The sequence below is a fragment of the Hippopotamus amphibius genome, chromosome 4 (assembly GCF_030028045.1).
Source record: "Hippopotamus amphibius kiboko isolate mHipAmp2 chromosome 4, mHipAmp2.hap2, whole genome shotgun sequence".
Lineage (NCBI taxonomy): Eukaryota > Metazoa > Chordata > Mammalia > Artiodactyla > Hippopotamidae > Hippopotamus > Hippopotamus amphibius.
This window is the reverse complement of record NC_080189.1, coordinates 88,113,868-88,136,428: the sequence shown is the minus strand read 5'-3', so window position 1 is coordinate 88,136,428 and position 22,561 is coordinate 88,113,868. Positions and strand designations below refer to the sequence as shown.

The 22,561-nt window shown below is 36.7% G+C and overlaps 1 protein-coding gene across 2 annotated transcripts in view; it reads right to left on the bottom strand.

Moving 5' to 3' along the window:
- RELN (reelin) overlaps nt 1–22,561 on the bottom strand; it is a 494,116-nt gene that overhangs the window by 340,561 nt on the left and 130,994 nt on the right. For both annotated transcript variants that reach the window (XM_057732969.1, XM_057732970.1), the window contains exon 3: nt 1,071–1,206. In XM_057732969.1, coding sequence (XP_057588952.1) covers nt 1,071–1,206 — 136 coding nt within the window. The remainder of the gene's footprint in view (nt 1–1,070; nt 1,207–22,561) is intronic.

Sequence of the window (22,561 nt, the reverse complement as noted above, 5' to 3'; positions counted from 1 at the left end):
GTCCTGACTTCTTACCACCATGAATCAGCTAACTGATCATATTTTCCTCTTGGCACTAGTGGCTAGAAAGCTAAAAGCTAAATCTCTAATCTGTGGTCTTCTTCTAAACCATGTATGGAGACTCAGAGCATTTTTTGTACCTGATTTCATCTTATTTTCTGAATACCACTTTCCTGTTGCCTTGATTTCTTCACATACTTTTATCTTACTATGTATTTTTGTCAGCTAAAATTCAATTTAGACCTCCCGAGGTATAAATAAATATGTAAAAATAAAGCTCTAAAATTGCTTTTTTTTTTTTTTTACAATCTTGGCCTCTTTTTGACACTAAAATGAGTAGCTTTAATTAAGGTTAAATCTATTAAAATAATACATTTAAATAGTTACTGTATGTAACCTCATGAGAGGTATACTTGTAATCGAACAGGACCCTATGGGGCCTTCCTAGGACAGACGACCCCATGTCCTACATCTGCCTCTTGTTTGTAGAAAAACTTTAGCCTCCTAGGCCTTCCCAGAGTGTCAAAGCAAAAATTTTATCAGAGAAGTAAGAAAATGAAGAAACAAAGGAAAACAGTCAAGCAAGACAAAATAATAATAGTTTAGTCAAGAATCTTTAGTTTTTCCTCGGGGACTATAGATTAATATTCTGAACCATGTCCTTTGAGCTGCTTTGCACATACTGAAACCACCACCAGGTGGAAGAAGTTAACTGTATGCTGCCCACAAACACCTTGACCCCAGACCAGCTGGAACCAGAAGGTTGATGATAGTGACTCCTGATTACCTCACCATCAACCAATCAGAAGAAGGTCCATGAGTTGATCATGTACCCCGCAACCCTCTCCCTCACCTTGTCTTTAAAAAACCTTTCCCTGAAAGCAACTGGGGAGTTGAGGTCTTTTGAGCACTAGCTGCCTGGACTCCTTGCTTGGTACCCCGATATAAGTTCCCTTCACCACAAGCTGGTGTCAATAGATTGGCTTTACTGTGCGCAGGCAAGCAGAACCAAGTTTGGTTTGATGACACATTTGCCTTCTGTATCAGTCACAGACACTTTGGGTACTTACATGAAATTCACGCAGCCTGTGCCAGCAGGTGGAGCAATCCAGACGAAGCTGAGGTTGGTTGTGGGCAGATGACTCACGTGAGAGGCCACCACGCTGCACATAAACTGGTTACCAAACTGGTGGTCAGACATGATCCCTGACAAACAGAAAGGGAAGTTGTTATAAAAACAACAAAACAAAGTCCTTCTTATGAAGATATAACAATCTTTTCTGGACATTTTTCTTTTATGTTAAGATTCAACACGCTGTTTGACTTCCCCGTAAGTTATGCAATTTTCCACTTTCTATTGTCAGAAGGAAATTAGTCATTTAAAACATTGTTAAGGAGCAATCTACTAAATCCATTGCTATAGTATTTACTTCATTTTGATTTCGTTGACTGCTCTTTGCCCATAAACAAAGACCACCAGGACCACAGTACAATAAGATTGGGTTTATTCGAAGTGTTTGCAGCAAGGGAAACCAAATACTATTGGGAACTTGGAGGTATCTCGCTATGAGGATGTTAGGAGGAGCTTGTTAAAATGTTTGGGCTTGTGTCAGGTTATTTTAGAGAGTAGGGTGACCAAGCTGACCCAGGAATTTCCCAATTGTAGTACTGAAAGTCTTGCATCCTGGGGTATCCCTCAGTCTTATTGGGGAGGTTCCAGGGAAAGGTGGTTTTGCTTCTGGATTTGGTACTATTAGAAAGTAGGAGCAATTTTATCACTGAGCATATTAATTTTTATCTATGAAACATGAGGAACAGAGTAGAGCTAAAGCTAAGATCGATAAAAAAAAAGCAGCAGCAGTCACGTTAGCATGGAGAGGGGACGTTGGTCATTTTTGTGGTTTGCACCATGTTCTTGCTTTTGTCTGTGTTCAGGAATGATTACAAGGTGGTCTTGTTTTTGTCTCAAATGACAACTGTCTCAGAGTGTATGACTTATGAAACTGCTCATGTTCAACACGAGACCATCATGGTCATACTGGCCAAAGAAATAGAAGAACAAGTCTATATTTTGACATATCCTAATGATGCTCTTTTTTTCATTCAAATATGCATATATATATACTATGTATATATACTATATATACAAATATATATACATACACACACACATATATTCTTTTTTAAGCTGTATCTTGAGATGAAAGGACAAAAGTCATCAAGCCAGTCAGAGAAAACGCAAAGTTAGCGAGGATGACAGACCCCCAGGGAAATCACAGAGTGCTGAAAGACACTCAGTAGCCGTGACTCAGGAACTGCCACTTTCCTCTGGCCGGGCATAAAGCAGGCATCCAGTGTGTGGAAAATGACACATCTGCAGGAGTCAGCCTGGCCAAAAAGGAAAGCAAAAGTTCCAGCCACAATCATGTGGGAAGGGAAATGAACCAAACAAAATAAGATTTCAGGGTCTCAGAGCCTTAGTAACAGGATTCATGTTCAAATATCTCCTCTCCTCAAAGCTCCTCTTAGAAAGTGAGTCAATGTCTAGACCGCATATTACTTAACAGAATTTTATAAGGTAGCTATAGAGTTGCAATTGCCTCATGCCCTACCCTGGGTAAATACTCCTCAGAATGCCATTCTTGCAATCCAACAGTCTAACACAGCAGTTCAACTTGGCTGCACAGCAGCATCACCTAAAGAGATTGAATAAACACTGATTCCCAGATATTTTGAGTGAACCAGAAGGAAAAAAGAACAGTATTTACAGAATCCCTATGTTGCATCAAACATTGGGTTAGGCCCTATGGAGGTACACAGAAGAAATATAGGACATTGTCCTTACCTTGAAATGACTTCAGCTGGGAAGAGAAAACTGAAATAAACTAACACTCTAAATAAAACAACTAGAAAATAAGTGCTAACTGTGTGGTATTTATGAAAAATACAAAAGAGGAGAGAAAGAGTGTTAATGTGGATGATTATAATAATGACTTATAATAATGACAATTATAATCATGACAACTAATGCTTATTGAGCACTTACTATGGCCTGACACTATTCTAAGTGCTTCATGAATATTAACTTGCTTAAGGCTCTGAACAATCCTATGCAGTAGGAGCTGTTATTCTCTCAATTTTACCCATTAGGAAACTAAGATAATGGCGATAAAAACTCGCTTATATTATACAGCAAGGGCACTATAACCCGGATTCAAACTAGCACCCTTGCTGCACAGTCAGAAATGGCTCTGTTAACAACAGGGTCCTACTGTTCCTACTGTATAGCACAGGGAACTATATTCAATATCTTGTAGTAAACTGTAAGAGAAAAAGGGAAAGAAAAAGAAATGGCTCTGTTGAAGAGGGAGACTGGAATTGAGTTTTGAGGGAAAAGCTAAGATTTCCCATATTTGTTTTTATGTACCTGAGACAGATCGTACCCTCAGCTCTATCACCTGCTGTGGCATGACCTTGGTCAGGGTGCTCCTTCTCGAGCTTCAGCTCCAACATCTATAAACTGCTGGTCCATGATCACTAAGACTCCTTTCAGTTCCTTAGCTCTCTAAGTAAAATTAAATGAGCAGAAGAAAGATGGGAGGACAGCTCACAGGGGCTGAAATAATGAGCGGGGGTACACGTGTAAAATGAGAATGAGGAGAAGGAGAGCAGTCAATATCAGCTTCCAGTGTTCTGTGAAACACAATTTACTGCATCCGCCACAGTGATCTTCTTAATGGCTTTTGTGTCATGAAAGACATATACCACCTAATTAATATATGTGATTTGGAAACCTATTCTTGGATCACTTTAATTTGAATTTGATTATGAATTTAAATTTGTGATGGTACTTTCCCTTGCTGCATGCTGGATATATATATCCTATTATCCAGCAAATATATATATACACACACACACTGAGTTTTAATATTACTTGAAAAAGGGAAAATTCAGGTCTGTGATAAAAGAAATTAATTACACTGTGAATCTCAGGGAGATATACGCATATAAAATATATGTGTGTGTAGTGTAGTTATAATAAAGATTTTATTTTCATTGTTTCCACTTATTTTCATTGTGGCTATGTGTAAACTTCCATACAAAAATTTTTTGTGTGGGATTTCTTCCCCAGAAAAAGAAGCTCTTCTTTTCCAAGAGACTTGAACCATGAGAGAAAGAAAGCACTTCAAGAAGTATGGCTCTCTTGGTCTAACTTGGACAAAAAAGTAAAGGATATCCTCCAAACTGTGAGGTCCTATGAGACTGATACCAGTCTTGACAGATTTTAAAGCATTTATGTTGCAGATACATTTTCCTTTTGAATATTGTGTACACACATTTGAAAATTAGGAATATTCCCAACCTAGCTCTAATTTCTGTGTCAATAAATAATCAATATAACTTTAAAAAATTATTCCTTTGACAAAGTATGGGTGTTTGAAATTCCATTAAGTTCTTCAAACCGTCAGATATCTAGTTTAGAAACATCTAGCATCCGTCTTCTTAATCAAAGTTGTGGTTAAAGGACAGGAATCTGTGCCAGAGTTTCCTTTATTCACATTATACTTCTGCAAGATTAGGCTCACGATGTCTTTAATTGTTCTAAAGTTGCTTCCATGATCCCTTTTAAGACAGTGATACATATTTCTGTGCCTTCCAGGATGTCATTTTCCTTGACAAGTCTTCAGTTATTTTAAGTTTGTGACTAAACCTTGTATGAACTCATTTTCCCTCAGGAATACTCTTCTATGCTTTTAATGTGCATACCTTGGGTCTTCAGAACTTTAACTAGAATTTCTATGATTTTCCCCATCTTGAAAATAAAATGTACACATCCTCATAAAAATGTAGGCTATTCACTTCCAAGAAACACTCTGAAGATGTTATTACCAAAAATAACCAATGTAGTAGGAAAATTCATGGTGGGTTTATTCTATATTTTATAGATTAATGTGGATTACTCAAATCTGTTTAGTTTGTAATTTGCCATGGTTAGTGTTAAAGTGGGTAGTGTTAAAGTGTCCTGGTTTTTTCATGGAATTCAGGAACTGAGACATCTGTGGATGGGATATCATGAAATAAAGAGAAAGTACATTAAGATTATAGATTTTTGGTTTGTGATAAATGTAACCTTCATATATAAAAATTATGAAATCTTAAACTAAATATTTTATTGTTTCAAATACTTTCAGAAAGTATGGTAGAATATTTTGTCAGGAAGTTTATTAAATTCATTAACTTAAGTCTATATAACAAGTGAAAGAACAGACAAATATTTAAGATGATTTCTGTTTCCTTTCATTTTCATCATTTTCTTTTTTGTTTAAAAGGGATATCTAAAGGTTTACATCAGTTAATAAAAAGTAGACTGTTCTGAAAACGCAGTCTGGAAAGTTTGTGTTATATTTTAAGTGAAGGGAGAAAATGAATTATGGAGTTCCTTTATGTTATTCTCTAATCTTTCCATTTGATTCAAATATGAATAACTGTTTACTTACAGAATTTGACTTGTCTATTATTTGCCTTCTTTGCTAGGTCAATGTACACAAATATTTCAACAAAGCTAAACATGATTTTATATGCTGAAAAGTAATCACCGAACTTCCTGAAAACATCCTTATTGCAGCTTATCTGTAAAGTACCAGCCTGATGATAATGGATATGAAGAGAACAGCTTTCAAGCAGTGGTACTAGATACTGAAGAGTGTGTGCCCCCACACTCACACATATGCACTGGGCACATTTAACTTTTAAAGCATTGATTTGAAGGCATTTGGCTTCAGATTTAGGTCTAGAAGCAAAAAAGTACTAAAACCTTTTAAAAATCATTCTGGAATTGTATGTCTATGGGCATACGTTAGAAAGTGTATGAGGATCCATGCTATTTCCACACCTCTTGTTGGTTATACAAAAAGAGCTCATTCTAAGTTAACCTGATGCTTTCCTCACTCATTGCAGTTACGAAGGTGAGAATTCTTGCTGTTGCCCTTCCTCTCCATCCCTCTCCCAGCACTACCATTTATCAAATGCCCTCTCTATGCCAGGTGTTTTCCCCATATTATTACCTTACTACTACTGGAGAGGCAGTAGAGGGGAAAGGTTGAGAGCACAGACACTGGAGGCAGTCGGCCTGGGTTCCGATCTTCGCTCCACCACCAAGGAATTGTGGAATCTTGGGCAGGTTACTCAAACACTGTTCCCCACTTTCCTCTCCAGGAAAACAGAGATGATAATAATAGGGTGGCTCTGAAGATTAGATGAATATATGCACATAGTTAACACTATATGTGTTAGCTGTCATCATCATTCCCACTTCAGAGATAAATGAGAATTATCAAGAACCAGTGGGTTTAAGTGACTTGCCAACACTTAAACAAGTGTTGATAAGAGGGCTAGTGAACAGTCCTGGAGCACAGATGCATCTTCTATCTTACACTGTCCCCTGGCTTCCTCCCTCCTTATGTCCATAAGTGGCGGTACCTCAATTCTGGGGCAGACGCCTCTGCTGATCCAATAGAAATCCAAATCCACTGATGAAATGCTAACCATTTGAGAGTAAGCATGAAGAGGGCCCTTCCTCTAGGCAAAAGCTCAGGTGCTCTCCTCCCCAAGCCCCCCACACCAACTCTCTCTTCAAAAACCTTTTAATTTCACATCAGACAGTTATTGGATAACGTTTGTCCTATTGGTAGACACATTCCTGAGTTAGGTATGGATCTAAGTGAGACATCTTGAGGTCAAAAGTGCTCCCGTAAGGGGCAAAGCCATCCAGTTACACTCAGGTCTCTGTGGCCGCTGAATCTGACAGAGCAGCACCCTACCAAAGAGCTCTGTAAAGTCTGCACTGTCTTTAACTGAAGCTCTCTGATCCACTGTTTCAAAGTATATCTCTGCTGCCTTTCCTCCTAACACTGCATACTCGGCCTCCATGGTAGATAATCTCTACACACTGCCTGCCGCCAGCCTTTCCAAACTAACTGCATCACACTGGCTACATGTCCAGAACTGTATCCCCCTCCTTTTCACTGCTGCACTTGACTGAATCTGGATTTCCCCACGCTTGGTCCCCAATTCATCTTGCATTCTTCTATATTCAAGTCTCATGAGCATTGGTCTATTAGGTGGAAACTAAGTTACATGCCTTCACTCTAGAAAGGAAGTATGAAGATTCTATTTTGGATTGGACAGCACCATGTAAAAGAATGAAATTAGAACACTTCCTAACACCATACACAAAAAGAAACTCAAAATAGATTAAAGACCTCAGTGTAAGGCTAGACACTATAAAACTCCTAGAGGAAAACATAGGCAGAACACTCTATGACATACATCAAAACAAGATCCTTTTTGACCCACCTCCTAGAATAATGGAAAGAAAATCAAGAATAAACAAATGGGACCTCATGAACCTTAAAAGCTTTTGCACAGCACAAGAAACCATAAACAAGACATGAAGGCAACCCTCAGAATGGGAGAAAATACTTGCCAATGAAGCAATGGACAGAGGATTAATCTCCCAAATATATAAGCAGTTTATGCAGCTTAACACCAAAAAAGCAAATAACCCAATCCACAAATGGGTGCAAGACCTAAATAGACATTTCTCCAAAGAAGACATACAGATGGCCAACAAACACATGAAAAGATGCTCAACATCACTCATCATCAGAGAAATGCAAGTCAAAGCCACAATGAGGCATCACCTCACACCAATCAGAATGGCCATCATCACAAAATCTAGAAACAATCAATGTTGGAGAGGGTGTGGAGAAAAGGGAACTCTCCTGCACTGTTGGTGGGAACGTAAGTTGGTACAGCCACTATGGAAAACAATTTGGAGGTTCCTTAAAAAGCTACAAATAGAACTACCATATGATCAAGTAATCCCACTGCTGGGCATATACCCAGAGAAAACCATAATCCAAAAAGAAACATGTACCATAATGTTCATTGCAGCACCATTTACAATAGCCAGGACATGGAAGCAACCTAAATGCCCATCAACAGATGAATGGATAAAGAAGATGTGGCACATATATACAATGGAATATTACTCAGTCATAAAAAGGAATGAAATTGAGCTATACGTAATGAGGTGGATAGACCTAGAGACTGTCATACAGAGTGAAATAAGCCAGGAAGAGAAAAACAAATACCATATGATAACTCATATATATGGAATCCAAAAAAATGGTACTGATGAACCCAGTGACAGGTTAAGAATAAAGATGCAGATGCAGAGAATGGATTGGAGGACATGGGGTTGGGGGGACAGGGGGTGAAGGGGAAGCTGGGACGAAGTGAGAGAGTACCATAGACATATATACACTACCAAGTGTAAAATAGATAGCTAGTGGGAAGTTGCTGTATAACAAAGGGAGATCAACTCGATGATGGGTGATGCCTTAGAGGGCCAGGACAGGGAGGGTGGGAGGGAGTCATGGGAGGGAGGGGATATGGGGATATATGTATAAATACAGCTGACTCACTTTGGTGTACCTCAAAAACTGGCACAACAGTGTAAAGCAATTATAAAAAATTCCAATAAAGAGCTTAAAAAAAAGAAAAAAAAAGAAAATTCTATTTTAGGATGGTGGTACTAACAATATGGGAAACTATATAAAAATGCTGGGCAATCATAGATGGCTTATGTCTACCTCAGGGCAATTTCAAAGTCTATAAAATTCTGGATTTTTTGATCCAAAAATAGCTAAAATAACTGATAGTCTTAAAAGACTATGGCTTTTAGGACTATTTCCATGAACCTATACATTGAGTTCCTTATCCTTTACCCTGAATGGGCATTCTGCTACAGGGAAAGTATTGCTCATAGCAGTCAATCTATTTGATGGACAGGTGCAAAAGCTCCCCATACCCTTCCTGCACAGCCTAATAGATTTCCCCAAAAGTCACATTAGGACAGAAGATGTGCCTCTGGTTTCTGACTCCAGATGGTGTAAATCTGGGATAAATGACAACCAGAGTTCCTGCTAAAGGAGGAACATCAATGAGTCAGCATAATATTTATTATCTCAGCTAAAGAACACTACCTACATAGCCTTGGAGTCATTCTAATCAAACATCAAAGTCTTTCCGATGTTACCTCAAAATTTTTTCAACTGTGTTGCCTCTTGCTTACCCTTTCCACTATGGCTTTATTTCAGGCTTTCATTATACCTTTTTTTGACCAGCGCCAATAGCTCCCAAATTGGTCTCTGCATTCAGTTTTGTCTCCTTAGGTTAATTCTCAGTACAGGTAGCTTTCTAAAATGCAAATCTGATTTTGTCACTCTATTGAGTTAAATCATTCAGTGCAACCCAAACTTGACAGAATTAGACCTAAGTTCTTCAACATGATGTTCTGTCCCCTATCAATCTATCTGGGCTCATTTATCATGACCCTTGTTCAAACTACATACTCTGTCAAGACCAAACTGTATATAGTTGTATGTACTTATCTCTGGTTTTGCTCCTGTTCTTTCTGCTACACCAGGGGTCATCAAACTATGACCCATTGGTCAAATCTGGACTATGGCCCATTTTTGTACAAGCATTGAACCAAGAACAGTTTTACAGTTTGAAAAGTTGTAAAAAAATACATACATATATATGCAAAAGAGACCTAGCATTATAACCTGAAAAGCCTAAAACACTTACAGAAAAAGTCTGGTCATTTACAGGAAAAGTTTGCTTACCCTTGACCTAAAGTGCTCTTTATTTCTTTGGCTTGGCCAAATCATTATTTTTCTTTACTTCTCTTTTTTCTTAATATTTATTTATTTATTTATTTATTTGGCTGTGCCGGGTCTTAGTTGCGGCACACAGGATCTTTGTTGCCACATGCAAGATCTTCATTGCAGCATAAGGGATCTAGCTCCCTGACCAGGGATCAAACCTGGGCCCCCTGCGTTGGGAACACAGAGTCTTAACCATTTGACCACTAGGGAAGTCCATTAGTTTTCACTTAATACACATACAAGATCATAAATCATCTCCTCCATGAAATTTCCCTGTACAACTTCTTTCTACGTTCAAGGTTAATGTTAGGAGTATTTCCATGTCATCATAATACCCAGAAAATAGTTCTGTTGTAGAACTACTCCTTGCATTACAGAGAGTTATCTGTCTTCCCCATGAGACCGTTAGTTATATTAAAATTTTTACCTACAAAAATTTATGATAGGCGCATAATAAATGTTTATGGAATGAACTGCTGCTGAGCAAAGGCATTGCAATTGACATCCTATGGTATTACAGCAATTTAAATGACAGGAGCTCTCCATGGTACTGAAGAGACCCTGCCTACAGCTTCTTCCTATGGGATGCCCAGAACCTTCATGTTTTGTGTTTCTCGATTACCTTCACCATCTTCTATCATGACTTCATGACTTTTCCTGCTGCTTTCTAGTCAGCTTCCCACAGAATCCTAACTAACTCTTGTCCAACTCTCTTCTGCTCCAATTAACTGTACATTCTTTTTGGTCAGGGCATTTGCTGATCACCAGATAGCCACATACTCCCACACACTTTCTAGCCTCTTCATAGTTCAAGGGCCCATGTGAATAATTTTGACCAACGGGATATGAACAGAAGTGAAACATATTATTTCCTAATTGAAGCACAGAGCAGAGACTGAGTCCTCTAGGTTCCTTTATTCCCTTGCCTTGATGGCAATGGAAGCCACACACTGTGATAGTATAGCCACAACACAACTTAGATTGCTGAGTCCCTGCATGGAGGACAACTACCCTGAAGAGTCTTCAACCCCTATCAGACTACTGAGTTAAACTGCAACTTGGGGGTTAATCTGTTACCACAGCAAAACTGAATTTCCCTGGTAAATACACCCTTTTAATATAACTCATCACACATCTTTTCATTCTATTTCCTTTATTAGATTATAAATTTCTTGAGAGAAGTGATTTGGTCTTACATTGATTTTGCACAGCATCACTCAATAATTGTTTGCTAAATGAGCAGATTCTAAGTCTGCTTTCCTCTTCTCCATAGTATTTGCTACTGTCAAAAGAAAAATAATCTGTTGATTTTACAGCAGTCAAAGGAAAACTGTGATGAGTATAAGCTGTATAGCAGTAGTCAAGAGCAAGGATTCTAGAACCAAACTGACTGGGTTCACATCCCAGTTTTGCCATGTACTAGCTATGTCCTCGGATAATTATGTAAATCCTCTGTGCCTCAGTTTCCTTATATGTGAAATATGGAGAACAATGTTACCCATCTCATTGCATTACACAGTTAATATATATAAGTGTATAGAACAATACCTAGCCCATAATAAATACTACATAAATGTTGGCTACTTATACAGCATTAAAACTTCTTTTTAGGAGCCCTAAATTTCTATCCCTGTCCCTAATGACTTACAGAACAAAGATCTATTTTCCTGGTAAAGGCACTTCATTCAGTAACTTCAGTCTTTGCTTTCTTATAGAATTAATTAATAAGTTAAAGAATATTAAATCACATAATATAAAAAATTACAGTTTGTGTAAAACATTATAATTGTGGCAAGCACTTTATATATATATATCATAGTGGAAGTTTATGTGCTGCAAGAAAGCGTTAACACTTATAAAGAATGAATTCTGATGATGCAATATATTTCATCATGTTTTCAATTCATCTGATTCCAAATCAGATAAAATAAATATCAATACATTTTTAAAGACAGATCATAAGAAAGTTGTTTTCAAATATGATGTATACTATTTTCATTTAAATTTTGTTAAAATCCACATTCCATACTCAGCCATAAAAAGGAATGAAATGGAGCTATACGTAATGAGGTGATTAGACCTAGAGTCTGTCATACAGAGTGAAGTAAGCCAGAAAAAGAAAAATAAATACTGCATGCTAACTCATATATACGGAATCTTAAAAAAAAAATGGTACTGATGAACCTAGTGACAGGACAAGAATAAGGATGCAGATGCAGAGAATGGACTGGAGGACACGGGGTTGGGGGACGGGGGGGAAGGGGAAGCTGGGACGAAGTGAGAGAGTAGCATAGACATATACACTACCAAGTGTAAAATAGATAGCTAGTGGGAAGTTGCTGTATAACAAAGGGAGATCAACTCGATGATGGGTGATGCCTTAGAGGGCCAGGACAGGGAGGGTGGGAGGGAGTCATGGGAGGGAGGGGATATGGGGATATATGTATAAATACAGCTGATTCACTTTGGTGTACCTCAAAAGCTGGTACAACAGTGTAAAGCAATTATATTCCAATAAAGAGCTTAAAAAAAAAAGATCTCACTAAAAAATACAAGAGGTTATTGCTAAAAAAAAAAAAAAATCCACACTCCACTTAGGCAATAATTTGAATATTCTATCAAAAAAATGAGCGTTTCATATTCCTCACAGCTAAATGATACAAAGTAGTCTGAGAAATTTAAAAATTCCTTCCATATTTAAAATATATTAGGAAAAGAAAAAGAGACAAAATACAGCTATTTTAAAATTATGATCTATTAATTTGAATTTAAGAAGAGCATATTGGTTTGACTTAAAAAAATGATACTGGGATTACTTGAATATACACTCACTTGAATGATAACAAAAAAAAAGGTTCTTAACAAAGCAAGTTATTGGTTAAAGATAAATTTAAATTTTTTCTCCCCTGTAGTTTTCATTTATTTATAATAAATTATGCCTATATGAAGCCTTCAAAGTTTCTTCTTTACATACAAATTATATCATTCCAGGCTTCAATCTGAATGGTTATGGTTCCATTGTATGGATTCTTTTAGGCTTTATGTAAAATATATAATCTTTAATGTATATTTGTAACCATATATTATGTCTTATATTGCTGGTAAAGTTTATATCATTTCCAGTTTTCATTTTTTGAGAGAAAGAAATTTAATTTTAGTTTAGGGATTATCTATCCACAGTTTTTAACTGAAAAGGCAATCACCTAACCATTTTTAAAAAGAATCCATTTATATACCTCTGTTTATAATTGGGAAGGAAATATTAGAAGTTTTATATTTTAACATCAAATGTGTATGTTCTATAATATACAAAGTAGGTAAGTACAGGAGTATATCTATAGAATTTATAAATTAAAAGTAAATAAATAGGCAAATACATACATATACATGCATGTTCAAAACTTTTACTAATAGAGTCCAATTAAAAGAAAAATTTTGCTACTTTTGGTTTAGAGCCTTCACTAGGTCAGGGAGGAAATTAAGTGTGAAAAATTGTCTCTCTTGTGACTTTCTGACATCAGGGAATCATCAAATTCTTAATTTATCCTCCTTTGGATGGTAAGGAGATACAAATAGTTATGGGAATAAGGACAGAAAAGGCTTTGATCTGAGTCCGTTGTATTCTTCAAGGGAATGAAAGGAGAACATGTGAGGGGGACATACCAGAAGCCTGAAATCAGCAGAATGTGTTTCTGGTTGGTCCGCTATAGAATTATGACCTATCCTGAGATGCCGGATTTCTGCCAACAAAGGTGAAAGATTCCTTGAGGGCTTAATGGAAGACTCATGCACAGATACTGGTAATACAAAACAAACTACTATAAGTATCATAAAAGAAGTTTACATTATTTTGTGAGCCCAAGGGATAGCAAATGCTTTGCGGACTGACTCAATAAACAATGACAGCAATCTTTGAGCTTGGTTTTGAAGGGGGAGTAAAATTCCTTAGGTGGGGTTGTTGCGAAAGAAACAGCATGCTCGGAGTGGAAAAGTGCTAGTTACACTACAGAACTAAGGAGAAGCGGGAGTGGCTGGAATACAGTGCTGTGCACAGTGGGGGAAGGGGGCAGGGGGTGGTGCTGGAAAGGCAATTGAGGCCAGAAAAGAAGGCCCTCGAATGCCTCACTTAAGAATTTGCACTGCTGCAGGCACAATGAAGAGTGACTACTGGAATTCTGTATACATAGAAGGAAATATTAAAATGGTAGTGGTGTGTAAAATGGATGGGTACAAACCAAACAGCATCAAGGACAGTGCCTGGAAAATTACTGTAAGAGACCAAGCAAGGCATGAGAAGGGTTGTGATTCTCGGGAGAAAGGTTTTTATTTGAATTCATTGCTTTATGTCTGCTATTAGTGGTGCTACGGCTGCTGTAACAAAGTATCACAAGCTGGGTGGCTTAAAAACAACAGGGATGTATTGTCTCACACTTTTGGAGGAAAGAAGTCCAAAATCAAGGTGTCAACAGGTTGGTTCTCTCTGAGGGCTGTCAGGGAAATTTTGTTCATGCCTCTTTCCTAGCTTCTGGAGAGCCCAGGAGTTCCTTGACCTTTAGGTACATCATTCCAATTCTCCACCTTCACATGGCACTCTCCCTGTGTCTCTGCGTCTTCTTACAAGAATGCCAACCATATTGGATTAGGAGCCCCCTCTACTCCAGTATGACCTCATCTTCACTTAATTAATTATATGTGCAGTGATCTTACATCCAAATAAGTTTCCCTTCTGAGACTCTGGGGATTAGGACTTCATAACACAACTCAAATAAATGCAAAGGGTCACGAGGAGCTGCGGTGCTCTCACTCAGAGAAATATGTTTGTGATTACTGTTTTGTGACGCAGGGTTAGGTAGAGAGGCAATGCTTTACTAAGATGCTATCACATAATAATAACTCATTTTCTAAATATTGATTGATTTTACAATTCAAACTTGCCTAAAATGCAAAGTATAATAGAATGTAACATCACATAAAATAAAAGAATGTAACATCACATAAAATAATAACTTAGAAGGGTGGGCAGCAGGAGGGGGAGAGAGAATTTACATAAAAAATGTATTGATGCACCATAACGTTCATTGCAGCACTATTTACAATAGCCAGGACATGGAAGCAGCCTAAATGCCCATCAACAGATGAATGGATAAAGAAGATGTGGCACATATATACAATGGAATCTTACTCAGCCATTAAAAGGAATGAAATTGAGTTATTTGTAATGAGGTGGATGGACCTAGAGACTCATACAGAGTGAAGTAAGCCAGAAAGAGAAAAACAAATACCATATGATAACTCATATGGAATCTAAAAAAAAAAGGTACTGATGAACCCAGTGACAGGGCAAGAATAAGGATGCAGATGCAGAGAATGGATTGGAGGACACGGGGTCGGGGGGGCAGGGGGCGAAGGGGAAGCTGGGTCGAAGTGAGAGAGTAGCAGAGACATACATACACTACCAAGTGTAAAATAGATAGCTAGTGGGAAGTTGCTGTGTAACAAAGGGAGATCAACTCGATGATGGGTGATGCCTTAGAGGGCAAGGACAGGGAGGGAGGGAGGGAGTCGTGGGAGGGAGGGGATATGGGGATATATGTATAAATACAGCTGATTCACTTTGGTGTACCTCAAACGCTGGTACAACAGTGTAAAGCAATTATATTCCAATAAAGAACTTAAAAAAGAAAAAATATATATATTGACAAAAAAGTCTAGAAAAAAGTGCTAGATTTGCAATTGGAAACTGCATGCAGGAGTCCTATGTATCTTTACAGAGAGGTAATACATTGTCACCCATACTTTTTTTTTAATATTGAAAATCACTGGCTAACATAAACTCTAAAAGAACATATAAACAGTTACAGTATAATGATAATTAAACTTTTCATTAAAGACCTTCAAATAGGAAGAAGTCATTTATACCTAGCAAAGGTTAATAGTAAAAACTATCCTAAGTTTACTTGCCAACACAATTAACTACATTACTGCGCCCGGCCCCCGCCCCCACCCCCAACACTGCCACCCCACCCAACATGTTATTGAGGACAGCCAGGCAGAGTTTCGGCATACATTACAATAATACGATTGCTTATAAAGACGTCACAAGAGGTGACATCAAGATCTCTCTCTAAAGACTGGAAAGATAACTAATTAAACCATCACTGAAGGTAGGTTTTAGGAATTTTTTTTAAGAAATAAGAAGTGCTCTATGAAAGATTGAGATTGCATTTCACGAAAGAGTGTGGTTGCAAAAAGCCTACCCACATTGTCCAGTTTTTACAGGAAGTTTATCTGGCCTCTTGTAAGCAGACTGGTTTTTTTCCTTTCCATCCAAAGTACAGGGGTGTAACAGTCTCACCTGGGTGTACAGGGATTTACAAACACAATTCCAATTACAAGGAACAGGATTTGCACAAGTAAGGGCCTGCCCAGAGAGCTAAGAATTCACCTTCTAATTTGCAGTGTTTCCCCCCGAGGCTGAGCATAATTCTGTCCACATATGGAGAGTGCGTGGATGCCTGTGCCCAGTGCACCAGGTGGGAGGTATGGAGTGCACAGTCAGGGAGGCTGAGCAGATGATTTACAGCTGACGTCTAAGAGCTCCACAGAGAACCGCCAAATACTGCACTAAATGCTACCAATCAGGCAAACCCAGTGGTGGCAAACAGGCTTGGCATTAACAACAGAAATAAAATATGCTAATCAGCTGTTCTACTCCAGGAAAACAAGTCACCAGGGAAGGGGTGGGAGGGAAGCCACATCTTTAAGGCTTTGCAGAGATTTTTTGGTTAAATTTCTACATTTATCTCTAGTTATGACTTCACTGATACTTCTACCTCATTTACAACCTAGTAATGTTTTATACAACTACCCTCTTTAGCAGTCTCTTTGGAAATCTTCAAATCCCTTTCTATGCTACCAGCAGCTAATTGTAATTTGAAATACATATATCATGTCTACTTTGTTTTAAAATATTTTCTATAGGATGCAGTATAGTGTAACTGTTAAGTACAACAGGGTCAGCGCTAGGCAAACTAGGTTCAAATCCTGCCTCTGCTGTCTAATAGCTGTGTGATCTTGGCCAACTTAAAATCTCTAGCCCTCCACTTCCTCATCTATAAAATGGGAATGTAATAATAACAAATTTTAGAATTATCAAGAGAATTAAATGAGTTACTGGAAGCATAGCTCTTAGAATGGTACCCGGTACATAGTACTGAACAAATGTTGGCTACTGTAATTCAGTATACTGTCTGTTCACCTTTGACATGATAATTGCATCCTTAAGTATAACATCATAAAATCTGAGTGTTCAAGCCAAATACTTTGATGGCTTATAGTGGGGGCTAGGAGTTAGAAATATGCAGAAATAAGAGGTATGGGAGGATTGTGGGGTTTTGTAGTTGTAATTATATAGTTACAAAGCCTAAACATCATGAAAACATAGAGTATTTGATTATACTAAGATTATTCACAAAAGCCTTTCCTTTCTGACCTGCACCAGCATTGTCATTAGAGTATCCCATACTGTACATCCTTATTTCATCACCTTGATTACCCATTGCTTTATTACACAAACACAAAGACACTCCAACAATGTATCAGTGGTGCTCCAAAAGCTTTTATTCTTCCCAAAGAAAATGTGGACGATATGACTCAAATTTTATTCACTAACTAATTGATTCTGTTATGTCCAACTGGCTTTGGAAATGGTTACTAGTCCTATAGGAAAAAAAAAAAAACCCTGTGTGTTTTATTACACATAATGAAAATCTGAGCCCTGGCTTGCCTAGAAGACAAAGAAAATAGAAGACTGGCGATAAGTAAGTCCTGAATTCTATATTTTCAAGTCTTCACAACTGTGGGCCACTCACTGAGATTGTAGAAAACTTTGATCCTTTTAGCTTTAAAACCGAAGGGTAAAAAGAGGGGAATGGGTAGAGGGACGGGGCAATACAGGGGTAGGGAATTAAGAGATACAAACTATTACGTATAAAATAAGCTACAAGGATATGTTTTACAACATGGGGAATATAGCCAATATTTTGTAATAACTATAAATGGAATATAACCTTCAAAAATTGTGAATCACTATATTATACACCTGTAAGTTATACGATATTGTACAGCAACTATTCTTCAATTAAAAAAAACTGAAGGGTGGAAAAAAACTGGTCAATTGAATGGATAGAAAGAGGTAGAAAAGACTATAGAAATTATCAGATTAGTTTCAGTGAGAAAACAATGCATGTTTTGTGCAACTTTTGACTGTGTGCTTACCCTGACATTAATGCTACTCAAAAAATGGCCACTCCAACTTTAACATGATGATGTTCTGCACATTTGGGATCTTTAAAGGTTTTCATATTTAGTCTTACAAATACTGGATTAAATATAATGTAGGTATATTCATCGAATTTTTAACATGGTGCACAATGTATCCAATTTTATTTGATTTCCCCTCGTAAAATAACTTTTTCCCCCACAAAACCTAGAGTCCTAAGCTTGATTTTGTTTTTGTGTTAAATCTTTAGCAAGTTTCCCAAAATTGAATACATGGAGCATAGAACATAGTAACAGAGGTTTCAGGAGTTGTCTGACTTGCTTTCAGCTCACTGAGAAAAGATTACAGAGCGAAGAGACCACTTCAATTTTTAACAATTTTTTTAAAAATGTGCACAGTGACAACAATTAACATTCCTCAAATCCCCGTGAACAAAATGTCAAAGCAATGCAAGTAAACCATTAAGCTATATCCTCTAAAGGCATTAGTACAATTATTTTACTGGCTTTAAGCATGCAAGCCAAGCCACGACAAACTCAATTGGGCATATGTTGTTCATTATATCATAACTATAAATGGAAATATTTATATTTCCCCAAATGTTTCTATCAATAGCAGAAGGTAATTAATGATGACAAGACTAGAAAAATAAAAAAAAAACCTGACATAACTTTATACTCCCCTCAAAGCACTTAATATTCATCAGATTATGAAATTTGTGAAGCAAATACATGAACACTTCTTTGCTATATTCCCTAAGGAATTAAGGTACTTAAGTTTTTATTTTAATTATAATGTGTAGCAAGCCAATTATTATATGGAGTAAGTCAGTGAATGGGATCACACTGTTTTATGGGTCCTTTGATAGTACTGAGAACTGAATGTTTAGAGGCAGGAAAACATATGTAATGAGGAAAAACTTGTTGAAGGAGCCTCTTAAGTGATAAGGGAGTCTCATTAGGCTAAAAATAATAAGAACAGTAAGAGCTACAATTTACTGATGCTTACCATATGACCTGCACTTTTGCCCCCCAATAACTCCCCTCTACAGCTCTATGAAGTGGCAGCAGTGGTGTGGAGAAGCTGGCTTATACTGGCTCGGAAACGCTGCTGATTGTACACGTCTCTTCCCAACTCTTCCCAATTCCATCACATTGGTTGCTTGAAATAGGCCGTGGTGTGAGGATTTACATCACAGAAATTGGCACATGATACAAATCAGGATTTGTTTTCCTCCAGAAAGCTTGTTCTTAAACGTTCACCAGCACACCACTGACAATAGGTATGATTATTTCCCACGTTACAGGAGGCAACTGACACAACATAATTAAGTAATTTGATCAAAGTCACAAAATTCAAGCCTGAGATTTGCCTCAGAACAATCCAATGGGAAAAGGGAAAATGAGTGAGGATACAAATAAAGCAAAGTTGGTTCTGAGTTGACGATCATTAAAACTGGGTGACAGATGCATGGGGGTTCCTTGAGCTATCATGTCTAGTTTTATATGTGATTAAAATTTTTCTACAATACATAAACACACACACATACATACACACAATATTGACATTTGGAGAAACAAATTAATTGAAGAAATCACACACTGAATCAGAAGTTGAAGAGGTGGGGTTCAATAATCTTTTTTGATGTCAAAAGTTGATAATCACTGCTTTACACAACTATTTATTTACAGAAAAAAAAAACCTAGAACAGCCCAAATGACTATTAATAGAGGATGATTAATAAATATGGTACACACAATGAAGTGCTATACAGCTATATAAAGGAATGAGGAATATGTCTATAAATTAACATTGATCAGTGTTCTAGAAATACTGTTAATTTTTTTAAACAACATGGATATAGAAACTACGTATGTATATGTATGTATAGATAACGTTATTTATGTGTGACAGAGAATATACACAGATATAGATGTTGATATAGATACAAGTATAGAGACAATTGCTTATATTATAAAATAAACAATAAAACGTATAATTTTAAAAATGGTTATATGGGGGGAGGAATGAAATAGAGAGGAGAAGGAGAGAAACAAGACTTCTTGCAATAAATCTTGTTTTGTGAATTTTATAGATACTTTTAACCATGTGAATTATTTATGTAATTCTGAAACAAAATTAAATAAAAAGGAATCCCTAATAATTGAAAATAAAATTAAAGCAAATTAACTTAACTGTATATTTACTTGGTGGCACAATTACAGAAACAACTCTTCTAAACTACTTCAAAATATGTATAGTAGTTAGACTATACATCCCTAGTGATTTAAACTGTTTAAAATTTAAATCAGCAATGATGGGGTTATTTGTACCACAAAAATTGGCAAACACTACAAATCAGGATACCCATCTATTTCCACTGCAGACAACAGGTTGTTAAACATATACTACTAAAGTTGAACAAAGCACACTATCACAGTTAAGTAAAAATCTTGTAAGCCTAAATTAGAAATGGAAGTATCAGGAAAAGCTTATTCTTTATCTGAAACACACACACACACACACACATCTGAGCTGTTACTGAAAAGACCTAGAAACAATAATCAGCCCCTGAGCAACAACTAAAATGTTGGTCAAAATAGCATTTCCAATGAAAAGAAAACAGGGCTCCTTGAGATAAAGGGCCTAAGAAATAAAAACATACACAATGAGCCTGTGACATCTTGTCATACCAGAAAGCAAGCAAGCTATCAAGGATGCAGGCGTCGATTTGAATAGACTTCCAACTGGCCAAAAATGAGATACTTTGAGCATCAATTAGGATAATAACCTCAGTAGGTTGAAACACATCAAATACATTTAAAATGAGTTTAAAATGATACTTAAAAAACACACAAAAATTGCACATTATTGGAAACTAATTCATTATTTTTGAAAATTGGAAATAACATTACCTTTCCTATACAAACTCTACCTCAGAGTAACCAAAGAGTTGATGAGGGGCCGTTTATTTTTAGAAAATTATTCTAAGTAATAAATTTAAAAGGAATGAAAGAATTGGGATACCACCATTTTGTAGCCCATAAAGAACTAATGGATCTAGGCAATGATTGTCATGGCTGCTAATATCAAAAAAAGAACGAAACATATATATTTACTGATGGAAATTCCCAATACCACCTATAAAGAAGTTTTGCCAAACAATGTCAGTGCCATTCAAGCTTCCAGATCTAACAGAAAATACAGAGGTCAGAGGAACACAACACATGAAACAAGACCACAGCGATACAATTAGCAAACTCCAGGACAAAAAATATGGTTTCGTCAACAACAATAACAACAAAGCAAAAAGAAACAAAGAATGAAGGTCTAATGTCATTCAGGATTAAGTATCCAGAAAGCACCCTGCTCCAAAACTGCTATAATTCTTTGTTATATTGACAATTTCATAGAATTAAAGGGGAGCCATTATCAGCTCAATATGAGAACAGTTACTTGAAGCTCACAGGGAAATTTTTGAATGGACAGTTACAGGTCATAACAAATCATCTGTTTTCTCAATCCTGTCTTCAGTATCAAATTCCTGAGTTTCCTTAATATGAGTTGCAAAGGTTCACTAGAATATAAGACATCTGTGTTTGTTTTATTCACTACTGAATCCCCATTCTGTGGTACACATAGGTGCTAAATATGTTAAATACAAAAAAATAAATAGGGATTTTAAAATCAATCAATCAATCAATCAATAAAAGAGATTTAAGAAACATGATTAATAACAATGTGTATATTTTATCTGAATCCTGCTTCAAAAATCTCACACAACTGATAAATATAGATACAAAAATCCTCAACAAAATACTAGCTAACAGACTCCAACAACACATTAAAAAAATCATACACCATGATCAAGTGGGGTTTATCCCTGGGATGCAAGGATTCTTCAATATACACAAATCAATCAACGTGATACATCATATCAACAAATTGAAGGATAAAAACCATATGATCATCTCAATAGATGCAGAAAAAGCTTTTGACAAAGTTCAACATCCATTTATGATAAAAGCTCTCCAGAAAATGGGCATAGAAGGAAATTACCTCAACATAATAAAAGCCATATATGAGAAACCAAAAGCCAACATCGTTCTCAATGGGGAAAAACTGAAAGAATTCCCTCTAAGAACAGGAACAAGACAAGGGTGTCCACTCTCACCATTATTATTCAACATAGTTTTGGAAGTTTTAGCCACAGCAATCAGAGAAGAAAAAGAAATAAAAGGAATCCACATTGGAAAAGAAGAAGTAAAATTGTCACTCTCTGCAGATGACATGATATTATATATAGAAAACCCTAAAGACTCTACCAGAAAACTGCTAGCACTAATTGATGAGTTTAGTAAAGAAGCAGGATACAAAATTAATGCACAGAAATCTTTTGCATTCCTATACACTAACAACAGAAGAACAGAAAGAGAAATTAAGGAAACACTCCCATTCACCATTGCAACAAAAAGAATAAAAGACCTAGGAATAAACCTGCCTAAGGAGGCAAAAGATCTGTATGCAGAAAACTTTAAGACAT